At 57.6% G+C, this 21,497-nt stretch overlaps 1 protein-coding gene across 2 annotated transcripts in view; it reads left to right on the forward strand.

Annotated features, from left to right (window-relative positions):
* ELAVL1 (ELAV like RNA binding protein 1) overlaps positions 1 to 21,318 on the forward strand; it is a 36,375-nt gene extending 15,057 nt beyond the window's left edge. The window contains exons 3-6 of one of the 2 annotated variants that reach the window (XM_059388855.1): positions 6,522 to 6,625; positions 11,978 to 12,131; positions 16,814 to 17,039; positions 19,744 to 21,318. In XM_059388855.1, the coding sequence (XP_059244838.1) occupies positions 6,522 to 6,625; positions 11,978 to 12,131; positions 16,814 to 17,039; positions 19,744 to 20,068 (809 nt within the window). In that variant the 3' untranslated portion in view covers positions 20,069 to 21,318. The remainder of the gene's footprint in view (positions 1 to 6,521; positions 6,626 to 11,977; positions 12,132 to 16,813; positions 17,040 to 19,743) is intronic. The other variant, XM_059388854.1, reaches the window with a different exon arrangement.
* Positions 21,319 to 21,497: the final 179 nt, after the last annotated feature.

The raw sequence follows: 21,497 nt of genomic DNA on the forward strand, positions 1-21,497 counted from the left end.
TGGGGACATGCATTTGTTGCTGCATGTTCATCCACAATTCTAGCTAGCCCTGCCGTGCAGCCCTGCCCCGCTTTCTGGACTGGTGTCCGGTCCTCTGCAGACGCCATATGGCCCAGGAATCAGCCTCTGCCCTCCTGCACTGCCCTGCCAAAGCCCACACCCCGCCTGCAGCTCCCAGGTCTCCTCGGGGACCTGTCCTCCTCCTCCCCAGCCACTCGGCTGTCCACTCACCCTCTTCTCAGGCCCGACTGAGCTGCTTGTCATTTCCCAGCATGCCCTGGCTCTTACAGTCTTGTGATTTTGTGAGTACTGTTCCCTCTACAGGAAAGCCCTTCCACACCAAGCCAGCCTGACCTTTGTTTCTTCTAGAAAAACAACATGAGGCAAGACGAGGAAAACATGAGGGAAAAAAGTTTAAATTACCCCAAATCCTGTTAGCTTTGTAGTTCGTGTCCTTCCGGACCTGTTTCTTTCCATGCTTGTGGTGATGAGCAAGTGTGCGCTTTCAGAAAAACGGGCTCGCGCCACCCAAGCTGTGTGAGAACCTTTGCTTTCTGTACCTGTGAATGTTTTTCTGTCACTGAGCATAACTACCTCACCAGAACAGTTACACGGGGCCCTGTCGTATGGCGCTCCTGAGCGTACAACAGGATAGAACCATATTGCGTGTTGATGGAAACCCCTCGCGTCCTGGTGCGTGTCTGCGCTCCTCAGTGGTTGCCGTTGGAGGTCCTCCTGGAGGTGAGCCCGTAGAGGGGACAGCATGTACCAACTCAAAGCCATCACCAGTTTACTCTCGTTCTGCTCTGCCCCACCATCCCCTAGGCTGGGAGGGTGGGGGGCTCTCATCTCGCCCAGCCTAAGTGAAAAATGACACCCGACTCGGGTCGTCATTCACTTTTTAATGACGTTCATCTGGTTTCGTGTCTTTGCTGGCTGTTCGCACTCTTCGTTTATGAAATAACCTTCTTGTCCTTTGCCCGTTTTTTCTTTTGGGGGCATTTGCTGTGTCTTATTTATTGTCTCTTTAATTCAGTCACCCCTCTGCCTCCGCTAAGACCCAGCCTCTCTCCCCTGGGCAGCCCTCCCTGGAGCCCCCACGGACATTTACAGGCAGAATTTGCCCCTCCCTCCCCTCTCACGCTGCAGGGGAGGCCTTGGCCACAGGTGCTCCCTCCCCCAGCCGCCCGCCCCGGGTCGGTTTGAGAGACGTAGCGTCTGGCTGCTCTGGCCGCTCTGGCCACTCGGGTCGGCGAGTGTAATAGGAGATGCCGGGGCATCATTTCTTGCTTTTGACCTTGTCTAGAGAGAGGGCAGTGTTTGGAACTGGAAGAGCAGTGGTTCTGAGGCCGCCGGGCCGGACACAGGCAGTACTTTGCAAGGAGGCAGTCTGGGTCTCCTCCAGGCAGCGGCTGTCGGAGTACGGGCCGCCGACCCGCAGCGGCCCCTCGGAGACGCACACGTCCCAGGCCCCACCCAGGCCCCCCTGAATCAGCCAGGCCAGGGTTTCCGCACATCTGATTTAACCTTCCTGGAGGTTACTGTGCTGGTGCAGAGGAAGTCAGAGTCGAGGAGCTCTACCTGCAAGGTGGGGAGCGAGAGCTGGGGGCAGCGGGAACCGGGGGGAGCGCTGGCCTCTAGGACGCCCGTTGGCCTTAGCCTGAGTTGATTCATGCTTCATCCCTACCTGTGTGCACGCTCTCTCTCTCTCACTCACTCATCACCTACCTGCTCCCCTCTTCTCCAGATCTCCCATCATGGGCTTCTGGTTGCCCTCACCTGCCAGCATGGACTCCAGGCAGGTCCTGCCCTCCTTAAGCCCCAGCAGCCTGTGCAGGGTACGTACCCGGCCCAAGCACTGCCTCTGAGCACCCCTGTTCCCCGACCAGACCTCAGACTTTCCTCCATCAGGGCTCGTCTTCCAGTGCCCTGAATGAGAGGGGGCTGCCCCTGATCCGCCTTCGTGGCCGGGATCCTGGCAGGCTCATTACCGCTCATTACCTCTAAGGGATGGGAGAATCATCTATAGGGAGACTGGAAGTCTGCCTGCCTGACATCTGGGATCCTCAGGCTGAGGCAGGCCTTGGGAGCTGCGGCATTGCCCGGCATGGCTTACAGACCCTGTTAGAGACGCAGTAACGTGGGGGCTGCTTGGGGAGGTGAGGGCCTTCCCCCAGGCGCCTGCTCTGAGCCACGCCAACAGGCTTCTGTGCTGTTGGAGGGCTCCACTCTCCTCATTCCCTTCCAGCAGCAGCTCTCAACTCCTCATTGCAGTCGCTGGGGAGCTCTCACAACAACTGATGCCACCTCCCCTCCTTCTGCACACACCCCCACACCGCTGTCATTGGTTCGGGTTATGGCCCGGGCAGTGATCGTTTTTAGAAGCTGCCCTGGTGATTCCAGCAAGCAGCCAGAGTTGAACACGGTGCCTTATGGGCAGCAGCTGGGTGGAGGCCGGGACTTGGCATTTCCGTGTGTGGCCTCATGTGGGTGCAAACCAGGGGCTCCCCTTCATTCCTCAGCTGCCTGCCCTCCCACTCTACGCAGGTGCCCACCACAGAGGGTTGAATAGACTCCAGGAGGACAGGGCCAGACCCAGAACGGGGTGTGCAAAGATACGCCCCACGCAGCTGCAGGCCCCAGAAGGCGCGGCTTGGGCATGCTGGTGGGGAGCTACTGCGTGGCACTTAGGGAAACTCGGCCTCCTCTGAGCTCCCTCCTCCAGCAGCCGATCTGCGGGTCCTCTTGGTGGGTCCTCCTGCTGCTGCCCCGGCCTGTGCATCCACACCTGGTCTCACTCCTGGGCCCGGCGGCCCGGCCCCACTCCACCCAGCAGCCACCTCTGGGCCATTTCCCAGCTGGTTTTGTTCAACTGTGCTGGTCGCCTTGCATTTCCTGGAACACACTAACGTCTCCTCTGCCTCAGACACTTGGCACTTGCTCTTCCGCCTGGACTGCTTGTCAGCAGCCATCCCAGGGTTTTCCTGCAATCATCGGCTCCTCAGAGGGCATTCCTAGCTGCCCTGTCGACCCCGGCCCTGTCCCATCAGTCCCTGTCAACCACAGTGGGGACTGTCCTCATACCACCTTGGTGGCGGTTTTGTTCATTGCTTCCGTGCTGGTTCGTCACCCAGCTTGCCCACTGGAATGGGACATTCGTTGAGGCACAAGCTGTCCTTCATGATCATCATCGAACCCCCTGGCCAGCCTGGCATGGGTCCTGACACCCAGTAGCTGCTCGGTTAATACTTGTTGGCTCATCGAGGGGGAGGGAGAGCAAGCCTGGGAAAGGAGGCAGTGGCAGTCTGGAAGTGTGTGACTTCCTGGGTGATACTGGCAGGTGTGGGTACATGATGCTCAAGGAGGCCACTCAGGAAGAATGTATAACTGAGACAAGAGCCAGAGGCAGAACCCTTGGGGGCCATCTCAATGGGATGGGCAGAAGACTAGGAGCTTGAGGAGGGACCGTTGGGGAGAAAGAAAATTTGCTGTTGTCATCACATCCTGGAGGAGGAGGCACCTGTCTGTGGAGTGGCACTGAGAGTTGTGGCTCCAGTGAGGGCAGAGCTGACATTCTGCAGTGACCACCCTAGGAGCCCGGCCAGGGCCACCAAGCACCAGGGAGGCAAGGAATCAGGCAGTGGGCCCAGGTAGGACCCAGGTTTATATGCTGCCAGGGGCCACCTGCGGCTGAGACACAGGAGCGCAGCCTGGGCTTAGGCCACCTGTGCCACCAGTGAAGGAGACAGGTGGTCCAGGACTGGGATTGGCCTTGTGGAAAGAGCAGAAATACAGGAAGACCCGAGCACCGGTTGTGTGCACCAGAGAGGCAGAAGAGCCCCTCTGGGGGCTGGGCCAACGGGCTTCATGGCCTGGGCACCATGACAGATGGGTAGAGCGGGGATCGGAGAGCAGCTGTTTACGAGGATAAATCCCAGCAAGCGTGTATTTCAGTTCGGGAGTCCATACCACAGGCCTTCTGCGTTCTCAGCTTCGACATTGTAGTCTGGACTGTTCGCAGGGGGCCCTAAAGTTCCAGCCTGGAGCCGACCACAGTCGTGACGGTGTTTTCTGAACTTTGGAGTCTGATTCTCCTACTAGATGGGCCCCAGCCCGGTGGGCACGCAGCTCCGGGTTCCTCACTGCCCACGGTCAGAGCGAAGTCTCTCAGACCCGTGGAGTTTCGTTCGAAGTTTGGGTGTGGGGGCACGTGTGGGGGTCAGTCGGTTAAGTGTCCAGCTCTTGATTTCAGCTCAGGTCATGATCGCAGCGTCCTGAGGTCAAGTCCCGCCCTGGGCTTCAAGCTCAGTGTGGAGTCTTGTCCCTCTCCGGACCCCCTGCTTGCTCTCATTTACTTGCTCTCTCTCTCTCTTTAATACGAAATAAAATCTTAAGAAAAAAGAGAAGTAGTTTGAGTGTGGAGGGTGAGGTTTGGGATTTGTTTCTTTAAAAAAGAAAGTGGCCCGTGCAGAACTGTGGACAGTTAATGTAGCTACTCTGCCCCGAAGGAGGGAGAGTACATCTCCCCAAGGCACTCCTTTGGTGTGGGCTGTACACTGCCTTCCGCAACCTGCAGTGTGGGGCGAGGGGGGACTTGACAGTGAGGAAACCTGGCAAACCCACGGCCTCGGCCAGGGGATCCGGGCCAGCGTTAGCAGTGGTAAGTTATGGGGACAGTGCACCCGCCCATAGGGTGTCAGGAGGGCACTTCACTCCGCCGTCTTCCTCACAAGACGCAACAGCCCAGCCTCACCATGGAACACATCCGACGGACCCAAGCTGCAGGAGACTTCATGACATTCCTGACCAGCCCTCCTTGAAACGCTCAGGGTCATCAAAAGCAAGGGAAGTCCGAGAAGCCATCCCGGCCAAGAGCAGCCTACAGGGATCTGACGGCTACATGTCCTGTGGGATCCTTGATGGCCTCCTGGGACAGAAAGCGCCATTAGGGGAAAACAGAGGCCATCTGAATCAAGTGTGGTTAGTTAGCCACATATCAGTCCTCGTTCCTGAGTTGTAACAACTGTCCCCTTCTGGCGGCAGATGTTACCACCAGGGGAAATGGGGTGTAGCTCTATAGGAACTCTCTGTATTATCTTTGTAACTTTAAATCTAAAAAGTAAAGGGTTTTATTGGGGTTTTTTTGTGTTTTAGGAAAGCGGCAAAACTGGGTTAGACTGCTAGGTTCCACGTCTCATTACCTCCCAGAGGGCCTGAGTTCAGCAGGCACCCGTGGAATTCTGCAACATGTGGCTAAAGGCCTAGTGTTTTATACCTGCTTGTTGTCGCCCTCCACCAACTGGAGGAGGAAAGCGAGGCTCACCGCTCTATCTCTGTGCCCAGAGCAGTGCCCAGCACTCAGTGGCTGCCCCCTAGCATGGCACGTGGGCGGGTAAGGGTGGGCGCCTTGGTTCTCTTCTCTGGGCCTCCGCCTGCCCCTCCTGTAGGGAAAGGACAAGGCTCCTTCTACTCCATCCCTCAGCCTTTGCTTCTCTGGGGGCCTCCTGGGAACCCACAGCCCCTCCCCTCTTAGGCTGAGCCCCTCCCGTGGCATGCCGGTGGTGGTCGCTGTCACCACTTGAATGTTTCACCAGGGAGAGGGGACACCTCTCTGTGACCCTCAATGTCTTTCTTAGTAACCTGTACTTCCTCCCCCTAACCGCCCCCTCCCCCCGCCTACTTCAGCTGCTGCTGCCACCACCATGGGCCACCGCCAAGGGCAGCCCTGGAGCCTTGGCCGGGGCTGTGATGCCCGGCACATGGCTGGCCTGGGACTACTCAGCTGCAGCTTCTCCTCGAGCTCCCTGGCATCTGCCCATAGCTGAGCTGTAGGTTTGGGAAAGTGTGGGACCCGACGCTGGGTGGCACCAGAGCCCAGCAAACCTTCCCACTCGGGCGTGAGTTGTGGAGAAACCCCTGGACACAGACAGCTGGTCACCATTCGGCCCTCCCCGCCTGCCTGCCTTACCAGTTGTGACTGCCCTCTGTCCTCGCCCTCGGAGTCCCCACGTCTTAGCCGGCGACCGGTGAGACTGATCATTGTCATTGCCTTGTGAGAGCTTCCATGGGGAGCTCTTAGAAATGGCTGCTGCTTCTTTTTTTATTTTCAAGATTTTATTTATTTATTTGAGAGAGAGCACGTGTGCGCAGAAGCAGAGGGAGAGGGAAAGGGAGAGAATCCCAAGCCGACTCTGCGCTGAGCGTAGAGCCCAAAGCGGGGCCAGACCTGGGGCTCGATCTCATGACCCTGAGATCATGACAGTGGAGACTGAGCCACCCAAGCACCCCACATAGTATTTCTTTTTAAATAAAGGTAATATTTGTTCGTTGTAGAAAACTTGCCAGGTTGCCAAGAAGCATAACAAAAAGCGAGTATAGATCGTGACCACCGGTCTCTGAGCCCATTTCCCAGAGGCCGTGGCTCTTGGCGACCTCTTCCTCCCGAGCCCAGTCAGTCGTCACCCTGGTCACCCGCCCTGGCTCTCGGCTGTTGACCATTGTGCACGTGTTCTCCCATACAGGGCACAGCCTCGGCTACGGCTTTGTGAACTACGTGACCGCCAAGGACGCGGAGAGAGCGATCAACACGCTGAATGGCCTGCGGCTCCAGTCAAAGACCATTAAGGTAAAGCGCTGCCGCTGCCACCTCGGCCCGGCCTGGGGGAGCGGCCTCCCCTTGCCTCCCCCGGATGAGGGGTCTCCCCCTTATTACTTCATCGTCGCTGGTGAGGGGACCGCTGCACAGGGCCCTGCTGCTCTGGGGGCGTCCACTCGGGGCTGGAGTGGTGCCTGTCCAGTGCGTGCTGGGCGGGGACCGCCCCCGCCCCGTGCTCCTGCCACTCAGCCGCCTCAGCTCAACGAGCAAAGGGACTGTCACCAGGAAGGGCACTTCACTGAGGGCAGTCATCCCCCGCCCTGGGCCCAGGCGGTGCTGGACGAGAGTTTGTGCGGCATCCCCCTCCTGGCCGATGTCCCCCTTCCTGCCCCATCACGGCCGGGCCTGTCACCTGCTCTGCTGCTGTTAACGGAGCCCCTGCCGGGTGTCAGAGCACGTGCACGCAAAGGTTCAAACAACATCCCGTAGATCTGAAAGTCACGTTTGGGAGAGGTGCAGGTTGGGGGACGGTCTGTGGGGTGGCGTCACGTTGACTGGTGCCTTGAGCAAAGCGGGGAGCCGTGCAGCACAGCAGGGGGCCCTCCGGCAGGACGGCACCACAGTCACTCCCCATTCAGGGGCTGCGGGGGCTTTCTGGGACGAGTTGGCAAGTCTTCCAGGCCTCACAGGACGGCTTCGTGTTCTAGGCTGCTCTCACTTACCACCCCCTCCTTGTCTCAGCCCGGAGCCCTGCCTCCTCCCCCTCCCCATCCGCAAGTGTCTGTTTGCAGCTCCAGACCCAGTCTGGGACCAACTGCATGTGTTCCTGACCTTAACTCCCTGCCGAGCCCTCCTTGAGGACACCTGTCCTCGCACTGCCCCAGGCCGGTCCCCCGGCCGGGCTTCCTGCAGCCTGGCAGAAACCGTGTTTGCCTACGTTACCTCCCTCGACAGGAAGCCACCCAGAATGAGACTGCCCTGTGTGAGCCTTTGGACCTCTAGCCCAGCATCTCATATCACTGATCATGTGGGTGCCCAGAAAGGTCCCTCGTGGGACCTGTACCATGGCCGGCTTCCCAGGCTTCCCAGGGCATCGGGACCATGGGGGTGCTTGTATGATTAATAAAGGTTCCCAGAGTTGCTGCGTGGGCCTCCCAGGTCAAACCTCGGGGTGGCCCTGAGAGCCCGTGCTCCCTCCTGCTAGGGAAGTCTTGGAGCCTGACTGTTGGCCGCACACATTCAGTTCAGAGGGCGGGGGTCTGTTGCTGCTGAACTGTTTGTGATACGGGTTACTCCATGGTTTATTCATCCCCAAACCCACAAAACACTCCTCAGCTAACTTCCTGGGCCTGCCTGCATGTAGGGCCTGTCGCGTGTTCCCTGAGGACAGGAGCGCGGCCCACGTAACCCTGTGGCTAGCTCCGACTCCCAGAGGGCCCTTTCCCTATGGGGGCTGGTGAAGGAAATCACGTGTCACAGCCTCTCCACGCGCCGGGTGACTTTGGTTCCTCTCCGCCAGCTCCGGGTTGTTTATTCTCAGCCCAAAGCTCCCGGTCTGTTAGGAATTCTCTCCTGCATTTAGAAAATCTTTGCAGATGCCAGGAGAGCAGACAGTTACTCGGGTGCAGAAAACTCATCGTTACACAACCAGTACATTCGAGGGGCCATGTCCTCTGCCTGGTGCTGGGTTCCATGGCCTACCACTGCCCTCAGATAGCCCGCTTGTTAACAAAGATGTTAAGTCCGAGACCACTACAGGACTGTACCTGGGATGGCCTTCTCGCAGCTTGGGCAGCAGAGAGGTTCCGTCAGGAAAGTCAGAGTTGAGATCTGGGACACGAGTTGGGGTAAAGAGGGCCAGGCTGGGGACAAGGGGTACTCAGGCAGAGGGGTCTGCAGGGGCCAAAGCGTGCCACTTGGGGTGGGGCACAAGGCAAGGGTGGCCATGCTGGGGGAGACTCAAGGGCCAGCATGTTTTGGGAACTACAAGTTTTCCCCAAGGTTGAAGCCCCACTCTCACCACGAAATCTGGATCTTTCCAAAGGCCCCCCAGACTCAGGTCCTGCACCCCGCGGCCCACCTGGATGTGCCCTGGACCTCAGCAGCGTTCAGTCCATCCTCTTTGGTTCAAATGTCATTCCTCGATCCAAGTAGGGAGTGAGGAGTCTCCCTGCCCCCGTGTCCTGTGCCAGCAGCGCAGGCAACCACCGTGAGTGTGGGCCAGGCCCTTCAGTACCTTGTCTCCGTTATCCTCACCACAGCCTGGGAGAGGTGGTCCCCAATTTAGGCTTGAAGAAGCTGATGTTTCGAGTAATGACAGGTCTCCCAAGGTCATAGAGGTAGAGAGGGGCAAAGCCAGGGTTTGAAACCGGGGCTGTGGCACGGGGCACTTAACACCACTGCCAGGCCGCTTCCCCCGCCCAGCGCGGGAGGTAAACACCAGAACTCGGAACAGTATGACTGACGAGCTGCGAGCAGAGCGCAGGAGACGGCGGCGTAGGTAGGCATCACCAGCAGGAACGGCAGCTGCTTTTGTGCCCTCGCTCAGCGACTGCTCCCTGCCTGCTTGTGGTCCGCGGGTGACCATGCGGCGTGCTGGCGATACCACAGCAAACATGAAAGTTCCACCCTCTTAGGGTATCGTACACCATTAAATAAGTGAGACATGGAGTTCGTCAGATTGGGGTGCCTGCCGGGGAGGAAGATCCCCGGGGGCTGGGCACTGGCTGTGGGTGGAGCGGCTCCCTGGCCAGCCGGGTGCCCCGGGGCAGTGGAGTCGGTCCTCAGGGCTGCCGCAGCAAAGCACCACAGATGGTGTTTGTGGGGTTTGGCGTGTCACCCAATTGACACTTGTTCTCATGGTCCCGGAGGCCGTAGGTCCGAGATCAAGGTGTGGCCAGGTTGGTTCCTTCTGAGGCCGTGAGGGAGAATCTGTCCCGGGCTCTCCCCTGGCTTGGGGGTCTCTAGCCATGTCTGGCGTTCCTGGGCTCCCAGGAGCCTCACCCGGACGTCTCCATTGACCTCCACATGGCGTTCTCCCTGTGGGCGTCTCTGGCCACTGTCCCCCGTTTTTCTGAGGACACAGTTACTGGATTTGCAGCCAACCCTGTGCCAGTGTGACTTCATCATGAATGACCTCCGTGACCGTCCTCTTTCCCAGTGAGGTCACATTCTGCAGCGCTGGGGACTGGGATTGCAACATATGCCTATGACGGGGGACGCAGTTCAGCCCTAGGAAGGTTTCTGGACAACGTGACAGGAAAAGACCTGCTTGCAGCAAAGCAGCCCGTGATGCCAAGAGCTTAGGAAAGAGGTTGTGGATCTGGTGTTGTGATGCCTACCGGGTGCCAGGTGCTCTGGTGCAGTCTCCTTGGCTGCTGCTCTGACTTTGAACTTGATAGTGGTTGAAGGGAAGGAAAGCTGCAGTGGTCCTCACGGGCTTTGAGGATCCCCTTGTTGGAAGGCGTCGAAGCGCATTTGGCCGTAACCGGCATCTTCGCTCCGGTGCTTTATCAGCGACGGTCACAGTCTGTATCAGCCTCAGCGGCGCTTCGCCAGTGCCGGGCTCTCGGTCTGGGGATGCTCTTTCCCACCATGTCCTTCACTGAAAGCCGAGGGCGGACCCCAGCTGCAGCCCCATCCAGACAAATCTGCAGAGGAGCAGACAGGACAGTTCTGAGAGGCACTGCCTGTGGGCCCCGCCCAGGCAGGCCTTCCCCCTTCAGCCTTCCTGCCCGAAACAACGCCCCTGCCTGGGGCCATTGGTGAAATGGGGCAGCCGGCTGGCGAGGTCCCAGCGGGGTGGGTTCAGCAGGCTGCTTGACGCAGACCCGCCATGTTGAGGAGTGTGACCAAGCCCCAGCAGACTGGCCAGCCACCGCCTCAGTGGAGAAGGGTGCCGGGGAAGTCCCTGCACGCCAGGGTGGCCTGGATCTCAGGAGACAGTGCCATGTATGCCCCAGGCCTTGGGTCCATTACCGAGTGCCCACAGTGTTCCTCCGCTGTAAGTCTAACCATGGTGCATCGGGCCTGGACCCAGCACGGGGGAGTTGGCGGGGAAAGTGCGGCTTGGGCAACACTACTGCTTGGGGGCCGCCTGCCCCTGATGGGACCTGGTGTCCCGGGGTGTCCTTCCAGTCAGGGCCACTTCTCTTCCACTGTCGTCTGATGTCCAGGCCCTGCCGGGGGAAGCCGGGCTCTGACCGCACAGTTTCTCTTTCCTTCTGCATTGCCCACTGGACTGCTTCCTGCTCTGCCTGCAAGCGTTGCGCCTGTGGTCCCCTGTTAGGGCACGGTGTGCGTTCGGAGTCAGCAAGCGCAGGAATGAAGGGGGACTTGTGTGCTTTCCGCGAGGAGCCACACTCGGCCCCTCCTGGCAGGCCTGAGCGTTGGGGGGCGAGGACACCTGTTGTCTGTGGCCTCGTGCTGCCCGGTGACGCCCAAGAGGTTGTGTCTTCTCCTGGGTTATGGTTTCAGGCTCCTTGTCTGCTCAGCTCCGTGACCCTCACGCGGGATTTGGCACAGGTCCGAGTCCCCCACCCTTCCGGAGCACCCTTCCCTGCCGCCGCCTCGTCTCCCAGCCTCCTGACTCGGTTCTGATGCCACTGGGTGCGACCGAGTCCTTTCCCTTCAGGCCTCCCGTTTGCAGAGGGGGCCTGTCGCAGTTGCTCCTTCCCCCGTGGCCTCAGTCCCATCTCTCCTCCTGGCCAGCACAGCCGTGGCCCTGACCCCGAGCTGGGGAAGCATGAAGGCCGGCCGCGGACGCCTCCCCGCTCCAGGGCGCACACGTGCCGTTTTATGGACGCTGCTGTGGAAGTTTCTTGCAGGCTTTTTTCAGTTTTACAAAAACGAAGGCCCAAAAAGCGTGGAGTCCTTTCATATCAAGCACTCAAGTGTTGGACTGCGGGTTCCCCCAGCAGCCCTGGGTCCCCTCTGGGCTCCACTGGCAAGTTTGCCTCAGGGTGGTGAGCGGCACCCTCCGGGCGGCGCCCAGCACCAGAGCCGCTGCCCTCCGGGCCCCTCACAGGCAGCACTGGGTCCCGCGTCCAGCCTGTGCGCTGCCGGAGGGGGAGGCCGCGGTGCGAGGAGAGAGAGCGGGGGTTGAGCCGTCCCCTGTCTGCCGCCAGCTGCGGGCCCTCAGTCCCTTGGCTTTGAGAACTTGGACTATGTCTGCCTCACCGTGGGGTGTAAAGTCCAGGCTAGGCGCTGTCCGGCTCGCCGCTCGGCCCAGGTGAGCTGCTCGCGTGCGCCGCCGCAGGCGACGAGTGTCGGCATGGTTTCTCACGGGACAGGTGGCTCTTTGCTGCCTGAAAAGTTAACCCCCTCCCTTGATGCTTTGGCCACATGCCTGCCCTAACCCCAGAAAGTGGTTTTGTTTTCAAGGTGTCGTACGCTCGCCCGAGCTCAGAGGTCATCAAAGACGCCAACCTGTACATCAGTGGGCTCCCGCGGACCATGACCCAGAAGGACGTGGAGGACATGTTCTCTCGGTTCGGGCGAATCATCAACTCCCGAGTCCTTGTGGATCAGACCACAGGTACAGTGGGCGGCCCGGATGCAGGCTGAGGTTTTCCTGCAGCGGGGGCGAGAGTTTCCCAGAGGACAGGTCTGAGTTTCAGCGGCAGAATAGTTATTCCCCCAGGGAGGACAGACTCCAAACGAGAAGACCTTGGCTTTTGTTTTACGAGGCTGGGAAGGTAAAAACGGTAGCAGAGCCGCCCCCGAGTCCGGCCGGCATGTTATGGTGAAAACACCAAGAGATCCCGGCGCCTTCCCTCAAGCATCCAGATGTCCTGGCCTGGCTCGTGAGTGGGTGAGAAAGGCCACCGGTCAGCCGTTCGCCGCTGCTCTCGCAGGTGCGCGGTGTGCGTGCGGGACAGTCTTTCCGCATGATGCAGACTCCCCGCCTCTCACTGGGCCAAAGCCGCAGGGTGGCTGTTTCTGAGGAGCCGGTCTCCAGTCTCCTCGGTCTGGATGCCCCTGCCCCTCGGGTGGCACATTCAAAGCTCAGATTGCTTAAGGCAGTAAATTCCCCTCCCTGGCCATCCTGGCCCTTTCACCAGCCCCTCGTAGGTCGTCTCAGTCCAGGAGCTGAGCAGCTCGGGCTCTGGACTTCACAAGAGGCAGTGAGACACAGTTGCGCTGAGGAACCCCCGCGCCCAGGAGCAGCCCTGTGCGGGAGGCTGGTGCCGGCCCTGACCATGCGGCCTAGAGACGAGGGTCGGGATGTCAGTTGCCGGCCCTGGGCCTGGCTCTGCATGGGGAGCAGCGAGCTTGGGCCACACCTGCTTTAGGACTCCTCGGTTCTATTCCCACCACGAGTGGGAACCTGCTGACACACTGGCAAGGAAGACTTCTGCTCGTGGAGCCCCACGAAGCCATTGGCAATACTCTGCGCTTGGTTTTCATGTTCTTCCAAAGCAGTGTGTTCGCCACCCCCTTGGCTGTGGTGTTACAGCAAACCCTGGGTAGTTTGGTCACAGGAAGTCCTCTAACTCCGAGGGGACCTCCCTTCCAAGAGACCGGCAGCGCCCCCAGGAGGCTGCAGAGCGGATCCCAGAGAGCAGGTGGGCTGGGCCTTCCTGTCCCATGGCCGGCGGGCATGGAGGTGCACACACTTACCTGCATCTCCCTGAGCTGTGTGCTTTGGGGTGGGCGGCCTGGCCACCTGCCCTCCCTCCCCCACCCCCTCTCTGGAAGCTCAGCTCTGCATATGCTGGCCCTGCTGTCTGGGCCGAGACCTGGCCTAGACAGGAGTGGCCAGCGCGAGTCCCCAAGGCCTGGAGGGGGAGGAGGGCCTTCTGGAGTGTGGCCTGCAGATGCAGCTCGCCGGTGTTTCCCAGGAGCTCTGAGCAGGCCCATGCCTGCTGCAGACACCTGCTCTGACGCCAGGCTCTGCTAGAGGGACCAGGATCACATCACGCCTCTGTTCTGCACCTTCGCCCTGGGGTGGGGGTGGGTTGGGGTCGGGTAGGGATCCCATCTACTCAGTATCAACCCCCTTGATTGCACCAGGATGGTTTCCTGTGGTCCCTGAAGCTCCCCTAACTAACCTTCAAGCGGCAGTTGAGAGAGATACGCCAGTCGGCTGGCGGGTGCTTGTGTGTATCCCCAGCCCCACCTGTGTGGGCCGCCCGGGGACCTGGATGGCATGACCGTGCTACATTCTGCTCCCGTGGCCGTCCTCCTCCTCCTGCTGCATGTCCTGCTGTGCCTCTGCTCATCTCCATGCAGCCCAGCATGGCTGGAGTAGAGCCGGCTCTCCCCAAGAGCACCCCCGCCCCGGCCACTAGCTTTCCCAGGGGCTCCCACCACCCCGAGAGAGGTCACTTCTGCAGACCATTGCCCATAGCCCTCTGTGGGGCCTCTGGTCTCCCATCCCTCTGTAAGGCTGCTGTCGCAGGTTGGGGGTGGTGCCCCAGGATCAGAGGGCTCCCGGCTTGGCCGTGAGCTCAGTGTGGCATCCATGGGAGCTTCACGCTCCCACAGGCATCCCCGGGGAGCAGAGAACAGCATGGCTGGGTGGCTTGTGTGTCCAGTGTGCCTCCTTGCAATGTCCCTGTAGCGTGGACGGCAGGGGGCAGCTCTCTTAAACTTCTTCATTGACAGAACTTCATTTTTAAATCTCTTTTGCCTTCTTACCCAGTTTAATTGTGAACTTAATAGTTTACTCATCTGGAAATCATGCCTTTCGGTGATCTCTGCCCTTGATTCTGAAAACAAAAGGGAAAAAAACCACAGGGCCGGCTTCGAAAGGTGTTCATTCCTCAGATCGTTCAGTGGGTTGGTTAGTTAGGTGTATGTTTCATCAGTTCGCCGACTTTCTCTTCCTTGGGTTGTCTTCATTTCACCTGGGTGGTTCCCATTTGAAAGTCATTTTACAAAACCGAGCAGCAACACCATACCCACACACACACTTGCTCTCTGCTTAACGGCAGAGTCCCTCAACAGGGTCCCTCTCCATAGAACAGAGCCAGGAACAGGAGCCCTGAGGGCGGCTTTCTGCAGGAGCCAGCCAGGACGGCTACTGTTCGTGCTGTTCAAGAGTAAATGCAAACCATGTATGTTGAGTGTGTGGTTTTAGGTGTTCCTTCTGAACTGAAATTGGAAAACAAGCTCAGTGTCTAGAATTTTCTTGGTACACGTGTGAATTGCTGGGTTTGTTCTCACTAATTCAGTGCCTCTGGCTGTGTGAATTTTTTGTTTGTTTGTTTTTAAAGATTTTATTTATTTGGCAGACAGAGATCACAAGCAGGCAGAGAGACAAGCAGAGAGGGGGGCGGAGGCAGGCTCCCCGCTGAGCAGAGATCCCAATGCGGGGCTCGATCCCAGGACCCTGGGATCATCTGGGATCATGACCCGAGCCGAAGGTTGAGGCTTTAACCCACTGAGTTACCCAGGCACCCCTGGCTGTGTGAATTTTAAATTTATATTTCAACAATCATGGAGCCAAGGTGGAGGCAATCGGGAGTCCACTAAGAGCAGCCGTGTGCCCCTCCCCCGCAGGGTGCTGTGCTGGGGGGTGCCAGGAGGGGGGGTTTCCCAGTTGGGAGAGCTGGGGTTTGTGCTATTGGACTCCCCACGGAGAGTCTGCGGTGTGTTAAGCTGTAAACAAGGAAGCCGTGGCCTGAGGGTCCCTGGCTGCTGTCTGGCTGCTGAGATGGGGCCCACGATGGTGCATCTGAGTCCGGCTAAGGCATGGAGTTCTAAGCCCAGAGTGGGTGACTGTGCCTCACAGTGCACTTGTCACTTCAGCATCCCACCTGGCATGTCTGAGTCTCTCTGTGCCCCTCTGTGGCCTTTGGGCCAGCAGGGGAGGCCCACAGCCTGTGCCTGTTGTGCGGCAGTTGGTGGGGCTCTGTGGGAAGTGGGAGCTGCCTGGGGGACACCTGGTGTGCTCACTTAGCTGGTGGCCCAAGGCCCTGGGCTGTCCTGCTTTAATAATTGCCATTCACTGTGTGCTGAAGGCATTTTTCTGGAGAAGAAAATGCGACTTCAGACAGGCTATGACTGGCAGTCGAGACAAGGGTGTCTGGGATAGGGCGTCTCCCACAGTCCCCCCCACCACCACCCCAGAATGTATCCATGACTCCCGCCGTGACGTCATACTCAGACTGGCCTTTGGCTGTCCTGTCTCCACTGCACTTGGACCTTCACACTTGACCCCCTTTTTTTCTCCCCAGAGAAGGAGCCGGTCCTCTTCCACGGCTCCGCCTTCCCTCGCCCCAGCCCCACCCCGTTCGTCAAGTTCTGCAGGGGACGGTTCTCACGCCTCCCGGATCAGGGTAGAGTGTGGCCGAGCCCCTTCTGCCCAGTTTGCGAGGTTTCATGCATGTGCCACAGCAGCCACTGCCTTCATAATCGGGTCTCGGAGCTCAGGCAGCCTGGTTCCGGTCCACATTCTCACTCTGTAGAGAGATTAGGTTACAGCAGGGACCCCGGGCCGACTTCAGGAGGCTCAGTCTAGGTAGCAAGAGACAGTGCCTTCCCCACGCAGCTGGAGGCCGGGGACCGGGGGTCCCGGGCCTTGCCACGCAGGAGCAGAACGGGTGTGGAGTGGGACCTTAGAATGGAACATCCAAAAGGTGAGTGAGCCGAGGGCAGGCGGAAAGGGCTGTTCGCTAGGACTCCGTGCCCTCTGGGGATGACAGAAAAGGCCGAGCCGCCAGGGACTCTGTCGGGCCAGCTGGGAAGGCGACAGCCTGCAAAGGCCCGGCAGGACCACAGGACCGGCCATCACTCCTTGTTCACAGCGGCTGCTCCCGGGCCCTGCCGGCCGGAGCACAGGGAGAGTCCCTCAGACCCGACCCCGTGGCCCGCCTGCCCGCTCCTTGGCCTGGCCGTGCGCTGCCGGCGGGCACCGGGTGCTGACGGGGCGATGGCAGGCGGCGTCCCTTCTGCCATGGCTTGTTCTGGAAAAGAGGTTTGAGTGAGGGAGCCGTGAGCAGGAGACCGTTCGGCAGAGACCGTAGCTGCTGCTGCAACTCAGAAGGAAGTCCGAAACCTTCATCTTTTCTCAGTCTATGTTTTTTAAAAGTTCATTCATTCATTTCCCTATATAGGTTTAACTTTTGTTTGCCTCATGAAGATAGCGTCCGGTTTGAAGCACAGCAGCCTGACTGACTTGTTGTTTTTTTTGTTTTTTTTTGTTTTTTTTCAGTTTGAAAAAAATCATTGCCTTTCCCCTCCTAACTCCGTTTCTGTTGGTTTGTTGAAAAGGTTTGTCCAGAGGGGTTGCGTTTATCCGGTTTGACAAACGGTCGGAGGCAGAAGAGGCAATTACCAGTTTCAATGGTCATAAACCCCCAGGTTCCTCCGAGCCCATCACAGTGAAGTTCGCAGCCAACCCCAACCAGAACAAAAACGTGGCGCTGCTCTCCCAGCTGTACCACTCGCCCGCCAGGCGCTTCGGAGGCCCCGTGCACCACCAGGCGCAGAGATTCAGGTGGGTCGGGAGGCGGCGCTCTCACGGGGGCAGCTCAGCCCCCCCGCGGCCCGCGGGGCCTGTGAGGCTGGTCGGAGCCCGGGCCTGTCCCCACGCCCCCGCCCCCACCGCAAGGTGTCTGTGCAGAAGGTTTCCATCCGAGTCTCCTGGGTTCCTTCTCCAGCCAGCCCGGGGAGCAGGGAGTGCAGAGCACCCCCAGGTATGGGGTCTGGTGCCCCGAGTGGGGCCGGGAGTGTACAAGTGGGAACACGCAGCCCCAGGTGTACAGAGGTGAAAGCTGCCCTGCTCCCTGTCCTGCGGGGAGCCCTCGCTCATCCACCTCCCCAGGGCTTCGCTGGGGAGAAGCCCCGTCCCAGAGGCGAATGGTTTTCCGACATCCCTTCATCTTCCCAGATTGAAAGTGACCGGTCGCCAGGATCTAGTAGGACAGAGACAGTGAGAGTCAGCAGCTTGGGCTTGCAAGTCGGGTGTGTCTGCTTCTTAAGGAGCGGCGGTCCCGACGGCCGGGCCCCTTGGTTTTGTTTTTGTCAAAACCTAAAGCAGCAGCGTGAGGGTTTATCTCGGGCAGGTTAGGGACCTTTTTCTGTGACTTTGCAGGTTTCCCATCTTTGTGTTAATCGGTGAGGTTGGGTACAACCTTGCTCGTCGGCACCGAGGCCATTTGGGGAGGCACTGATTTTGACACCTAGTAGTGCAGGGTTCTCGGCTCAGCTCAGGTTCCAGAGTGGGCCTTTCATCGCTGGCTTTTCTAGTTCAAGTCAAAAGCAGGGGAAGTGTCTTGGGGCGGAAGTGAGCTCCATCCATTTTTGAAGGTCAGGAACACAGTCCAGTCAGGAGGGATACGTGGACAGCCACGTGTAGTGGGTTCCGGCTCCCGGGGCAGCCGGGGATGGGTGCAGGAGGGGGAGGGGCTCTGGTCGCAGGAACGAGCAACAGCAAAGGAAGGGGGCCAGAGCAGCCGAAACTGCTGGCCAGGTAGGATGGGGATCCCTACAACCAGAGAGGTTCACGGCGAGAAGAGCCAGAGGGCAGTGAGGGTGGCCGGGGAGGCAGGAGGGAACACATGCCACCGGAAGACAGACTCAGCACGTAAGAGGAAGAGAGGCCAGCGGAGCAGAGAGTTCACAGCCAGTTCTCACAGCAGGAAAAGCCCCCAAATGAAAGAAGGTTCAGCTCTCCTTTGTATCGTCAGAGAAAAGAATGGAAAGGTGGGTTTCCTGGTGGCCAGGATGAAAGAAACCAGCTCCGGTGACCAGAGAAGAACCAATTAATGCTGAGTAGGACTGAGAACCTATGAAATAAGACCTCAGGTTACTTTCAGTACGACAGGTACATGAGGTTCGGTTAACCGGCCTAACTCGGGCCCATATTTGATTTCCCACAGAACCAGGGGTTGGGGGGGAAATGAGGGTCCATCAAAAGTTTAAACGTCTTTCCAGTTTTCACTGAAAACCGCCGTGGCTTACTATCCCACAGATAACAAGGGTGCTTTTTCCTACCCCTGCTTCAGTGACATTGGAATCACTGTTCAGGCAGAGTCAAGTCCATTAACAAGCCACCTGAGTCATTTTAACCAACTCAGACATCCCGGTGTGAGGTGTTCACAAGTACTTTTGCAGATTCAGAGGCAGGCCAGTCCTGTATCTTGATTCTTCCAAACCCGCATCGGGAAGAATCTCTAGATAAGCAGGCCCTTCCCGGGGAGCCCATCACTCCGGTCTCGTGTCTGTCAAAAGATTGGTCTGTTGAGTGGTCCTTGAAAGCTCCTGCTCCCCCTGGGCCAGCACCACCGCTCAAAGCCCGATTCTGTCTCAGAGCAGGTCGTACCTTCCTGCACAGCGTGGCCCCGCAGATGCTGTGTCACACTTGGGTTTTCTTAAACTGACCCAGAATCCATTTTTCTGAAACCTTCAGAGGCCGTGTGGCTTCGGCGACAATTTTATCATCTCCTTTATCCTGTTGCAGTGGCTACGTGCTTGTAGAACGCTTATCGTGTATGCACTTGAAAGCATTGCTTTGGAAAGGGTCCCACGGTGTTGGTCCAGCTGGGCAGACTTGTAGTTCACGGCCATCACTTGGGCTCCTGGCCCTCCTGGGATGCTGTGAACCCGCAGCGGAAGGTGGCCTGGAGCCATGGGAAGGAATTCCCTGTGCCCTGCGTTGGCCCTTCACAGGGTTGGCACCCCGCTGACAGGCCGGTCAAGATGAGGGCAGGGTACCGAATTTAGGTGGTGGGGGGGAGGAAGAAAAAAATCCCTGCTCCCTCCGGCCAGACATACACATATACAGAGGCATAGGTTGTAAAGAGTGAGTTCTCCTCTCGGGAGATCTGCGGGTATGACAGCACCTAGGAGGATGTGGAGAAGCTTCCATCCTTTAAAATAAGGGAAGGCCGGGAATGACTAAACAGGACCTACCCACCCCCCAATCCCCCCGCCCCAGCGATGGAAGGGCTGAAGGGAGCGGCTGGTCACTGACAGGCTGTCACTCCAAGGGGAGCAGGTTGAGTCTCTGACCCTCTGCAGGTGACAAGTGTCTCTCCTTGGGGCCAGCTCTCTGCAGAGCAGGGAGCAGCGCCCCCCGATACTGACTTCCCGTTCGTGACCCATGGGGGTGTGCCCGCCTTGCCCGCCGTGCCCCTGCCCCTGCGTCGCACACCAGCCCGCGTGACCTTGACCTGCATGCTGTGCTCTCTGTTTGCTAGGTTCTCCCCTATGGGTGTAGATCACATGAGTGGGCTTTCTGGTGTCAATGTCCCGGGCAACGCGTCTTCGGGCTGGTGCATCTTCATCTACAACCTCGGGCAGGACGCCGATGAGGGGATCCTCTGGCAGATGTTTGGCCCCTTTGGGGCAGTCACCAATGTGAAAGTGATTCGCGACTTCAACACCAACAAGTGCAAAGGCTTTGGCTTTGTGACCATGACAAACTATGAAGAAGCCGCCATGGCCATAGCGAGTCTGAACGGCTACCGCCTGGGGGACAAAATCTTACAGGTTTCCTTCAAAACCAACAAGTCCCACAAATAACTCGCTCATGCTTTTTTTTTTTGTACGGAATAGATAATTCAGAGTGAAGAAGTTGAAACTTTTTTGTTAGTGTACAACTCATTTTGCGCCAATTTTCACAAGTGTTTGTCTTAGTCTAAATGAGAAGTGAAAAGGTTTTTATACTCCGGGATGCAACCGACATGTTCAAATGTTTGAAATCCCACAATGTTAGACCAATTTAAGTTTCTTAAGTTATTTCCTTTAAAATATATATTAAACAGAAATCTAAGTAGACTGCATTGACTAACCAGTCCCTCGGGACGGTGGTGACCCTGAAGCATGCTTTAACTTCTAAGACTGTCTAACACTCGTTTCATTCGGTGTCTCCACAAACTGGATATAAAAAAAAAAAAAAAAAAAGAAAAAAAAGAAAAAAAAAAGACATGACCTTTTAGTTTTAGTTTTCCAACTAAAGACGTTAGACAGATGCTGAGTGTGCGTTTTCTCAACCGCTTCAACATTTTAAGCGATTTCTGCTTTGGTTGACAGGAAATTGCTTTCCCCAGCAGGTGCCATTGCCACCTCCTGCTCACTCAGCCCCGGGGCTCTGCAGCGGGCAGTCCACGGGGGCTGCCACCGGGGAGGGGGTGGGCCACACGCCGGGCCTCGCCGGGCCCTCCAGAGAAGGACGTGCACGGGTTTCGTAAGCCCTGGCGCCAGTGGGAACGGACCAAAGAGTTTCAGGGAAACTCCAGTATATTCCAGAGTCAGACCTAACTCCAGGCGCGCCTGAAGATGGGCTGCTCCTCTGACATCCCGGATTTCTGTGCACACATTGCATGCGCGGTGCCCCGCACACCGGGCACTGGTGTTCCCGGTCATTTCTCCACTTTCCAAGAGCAGTTCACACAGCTCGAATGCCTAAGATCGCTCTATACTTTAAGAACACAGAAACATTTGAGCATTGTATTTCTCGCATCCCTTCTCGTGAGCGCTAGACTTGTTTCTATTTTAGTCGGATTTTGTTTTGAAACTTTGCTTTCGTATGAACACTCAGCAGAAAAGTACTTACTTCTTGCCAGTTATCTATTAACAAAAAAAAAAACAAAAAAACAAAAAAAAAACCTTTGATTTGTAGTTTTAAAGATTAACCCTCCCAAGTTCTCTCCATAACTGCCTTGACATTTTGGGTTGTTCTGTTCTGTTAATTTTCTTTTGCTTTTTTGTGTTTTTTGTTTGTTTTTACTTTTGCATTTAAGACCATTAAATTTGATTTTGTTTTGCTCGAATTTTGTTTTGTTTTTTATTTTACCTTTTCTTTCTTTTTGGCTAGGTAAGGTCCAGACGGCCAGCATTCAGGGAGGATTTGTAAAAGATCTTAAGAAACAAAGACTTGCCTCGAGACAAAGCATTTACAGGTCTGTGACGTAGGTGTGTGCGGTCACAGACGCCGTTTTTTAAAACGGGG

Source organism: Mustela nigripes, chromosome 2 (assembly GCF_022355385.1).
Source record: "Mustela nigripes isolate SB6536 chromosome 2, MUSNIG.SB6536, whole genome shotgun sequence".
Lineage (NCBI taxonomy): Eukaryota > Metazoa > Chordata > Mammalia > Carnivora > Mustelidae > Mustela > Mustela nigripes.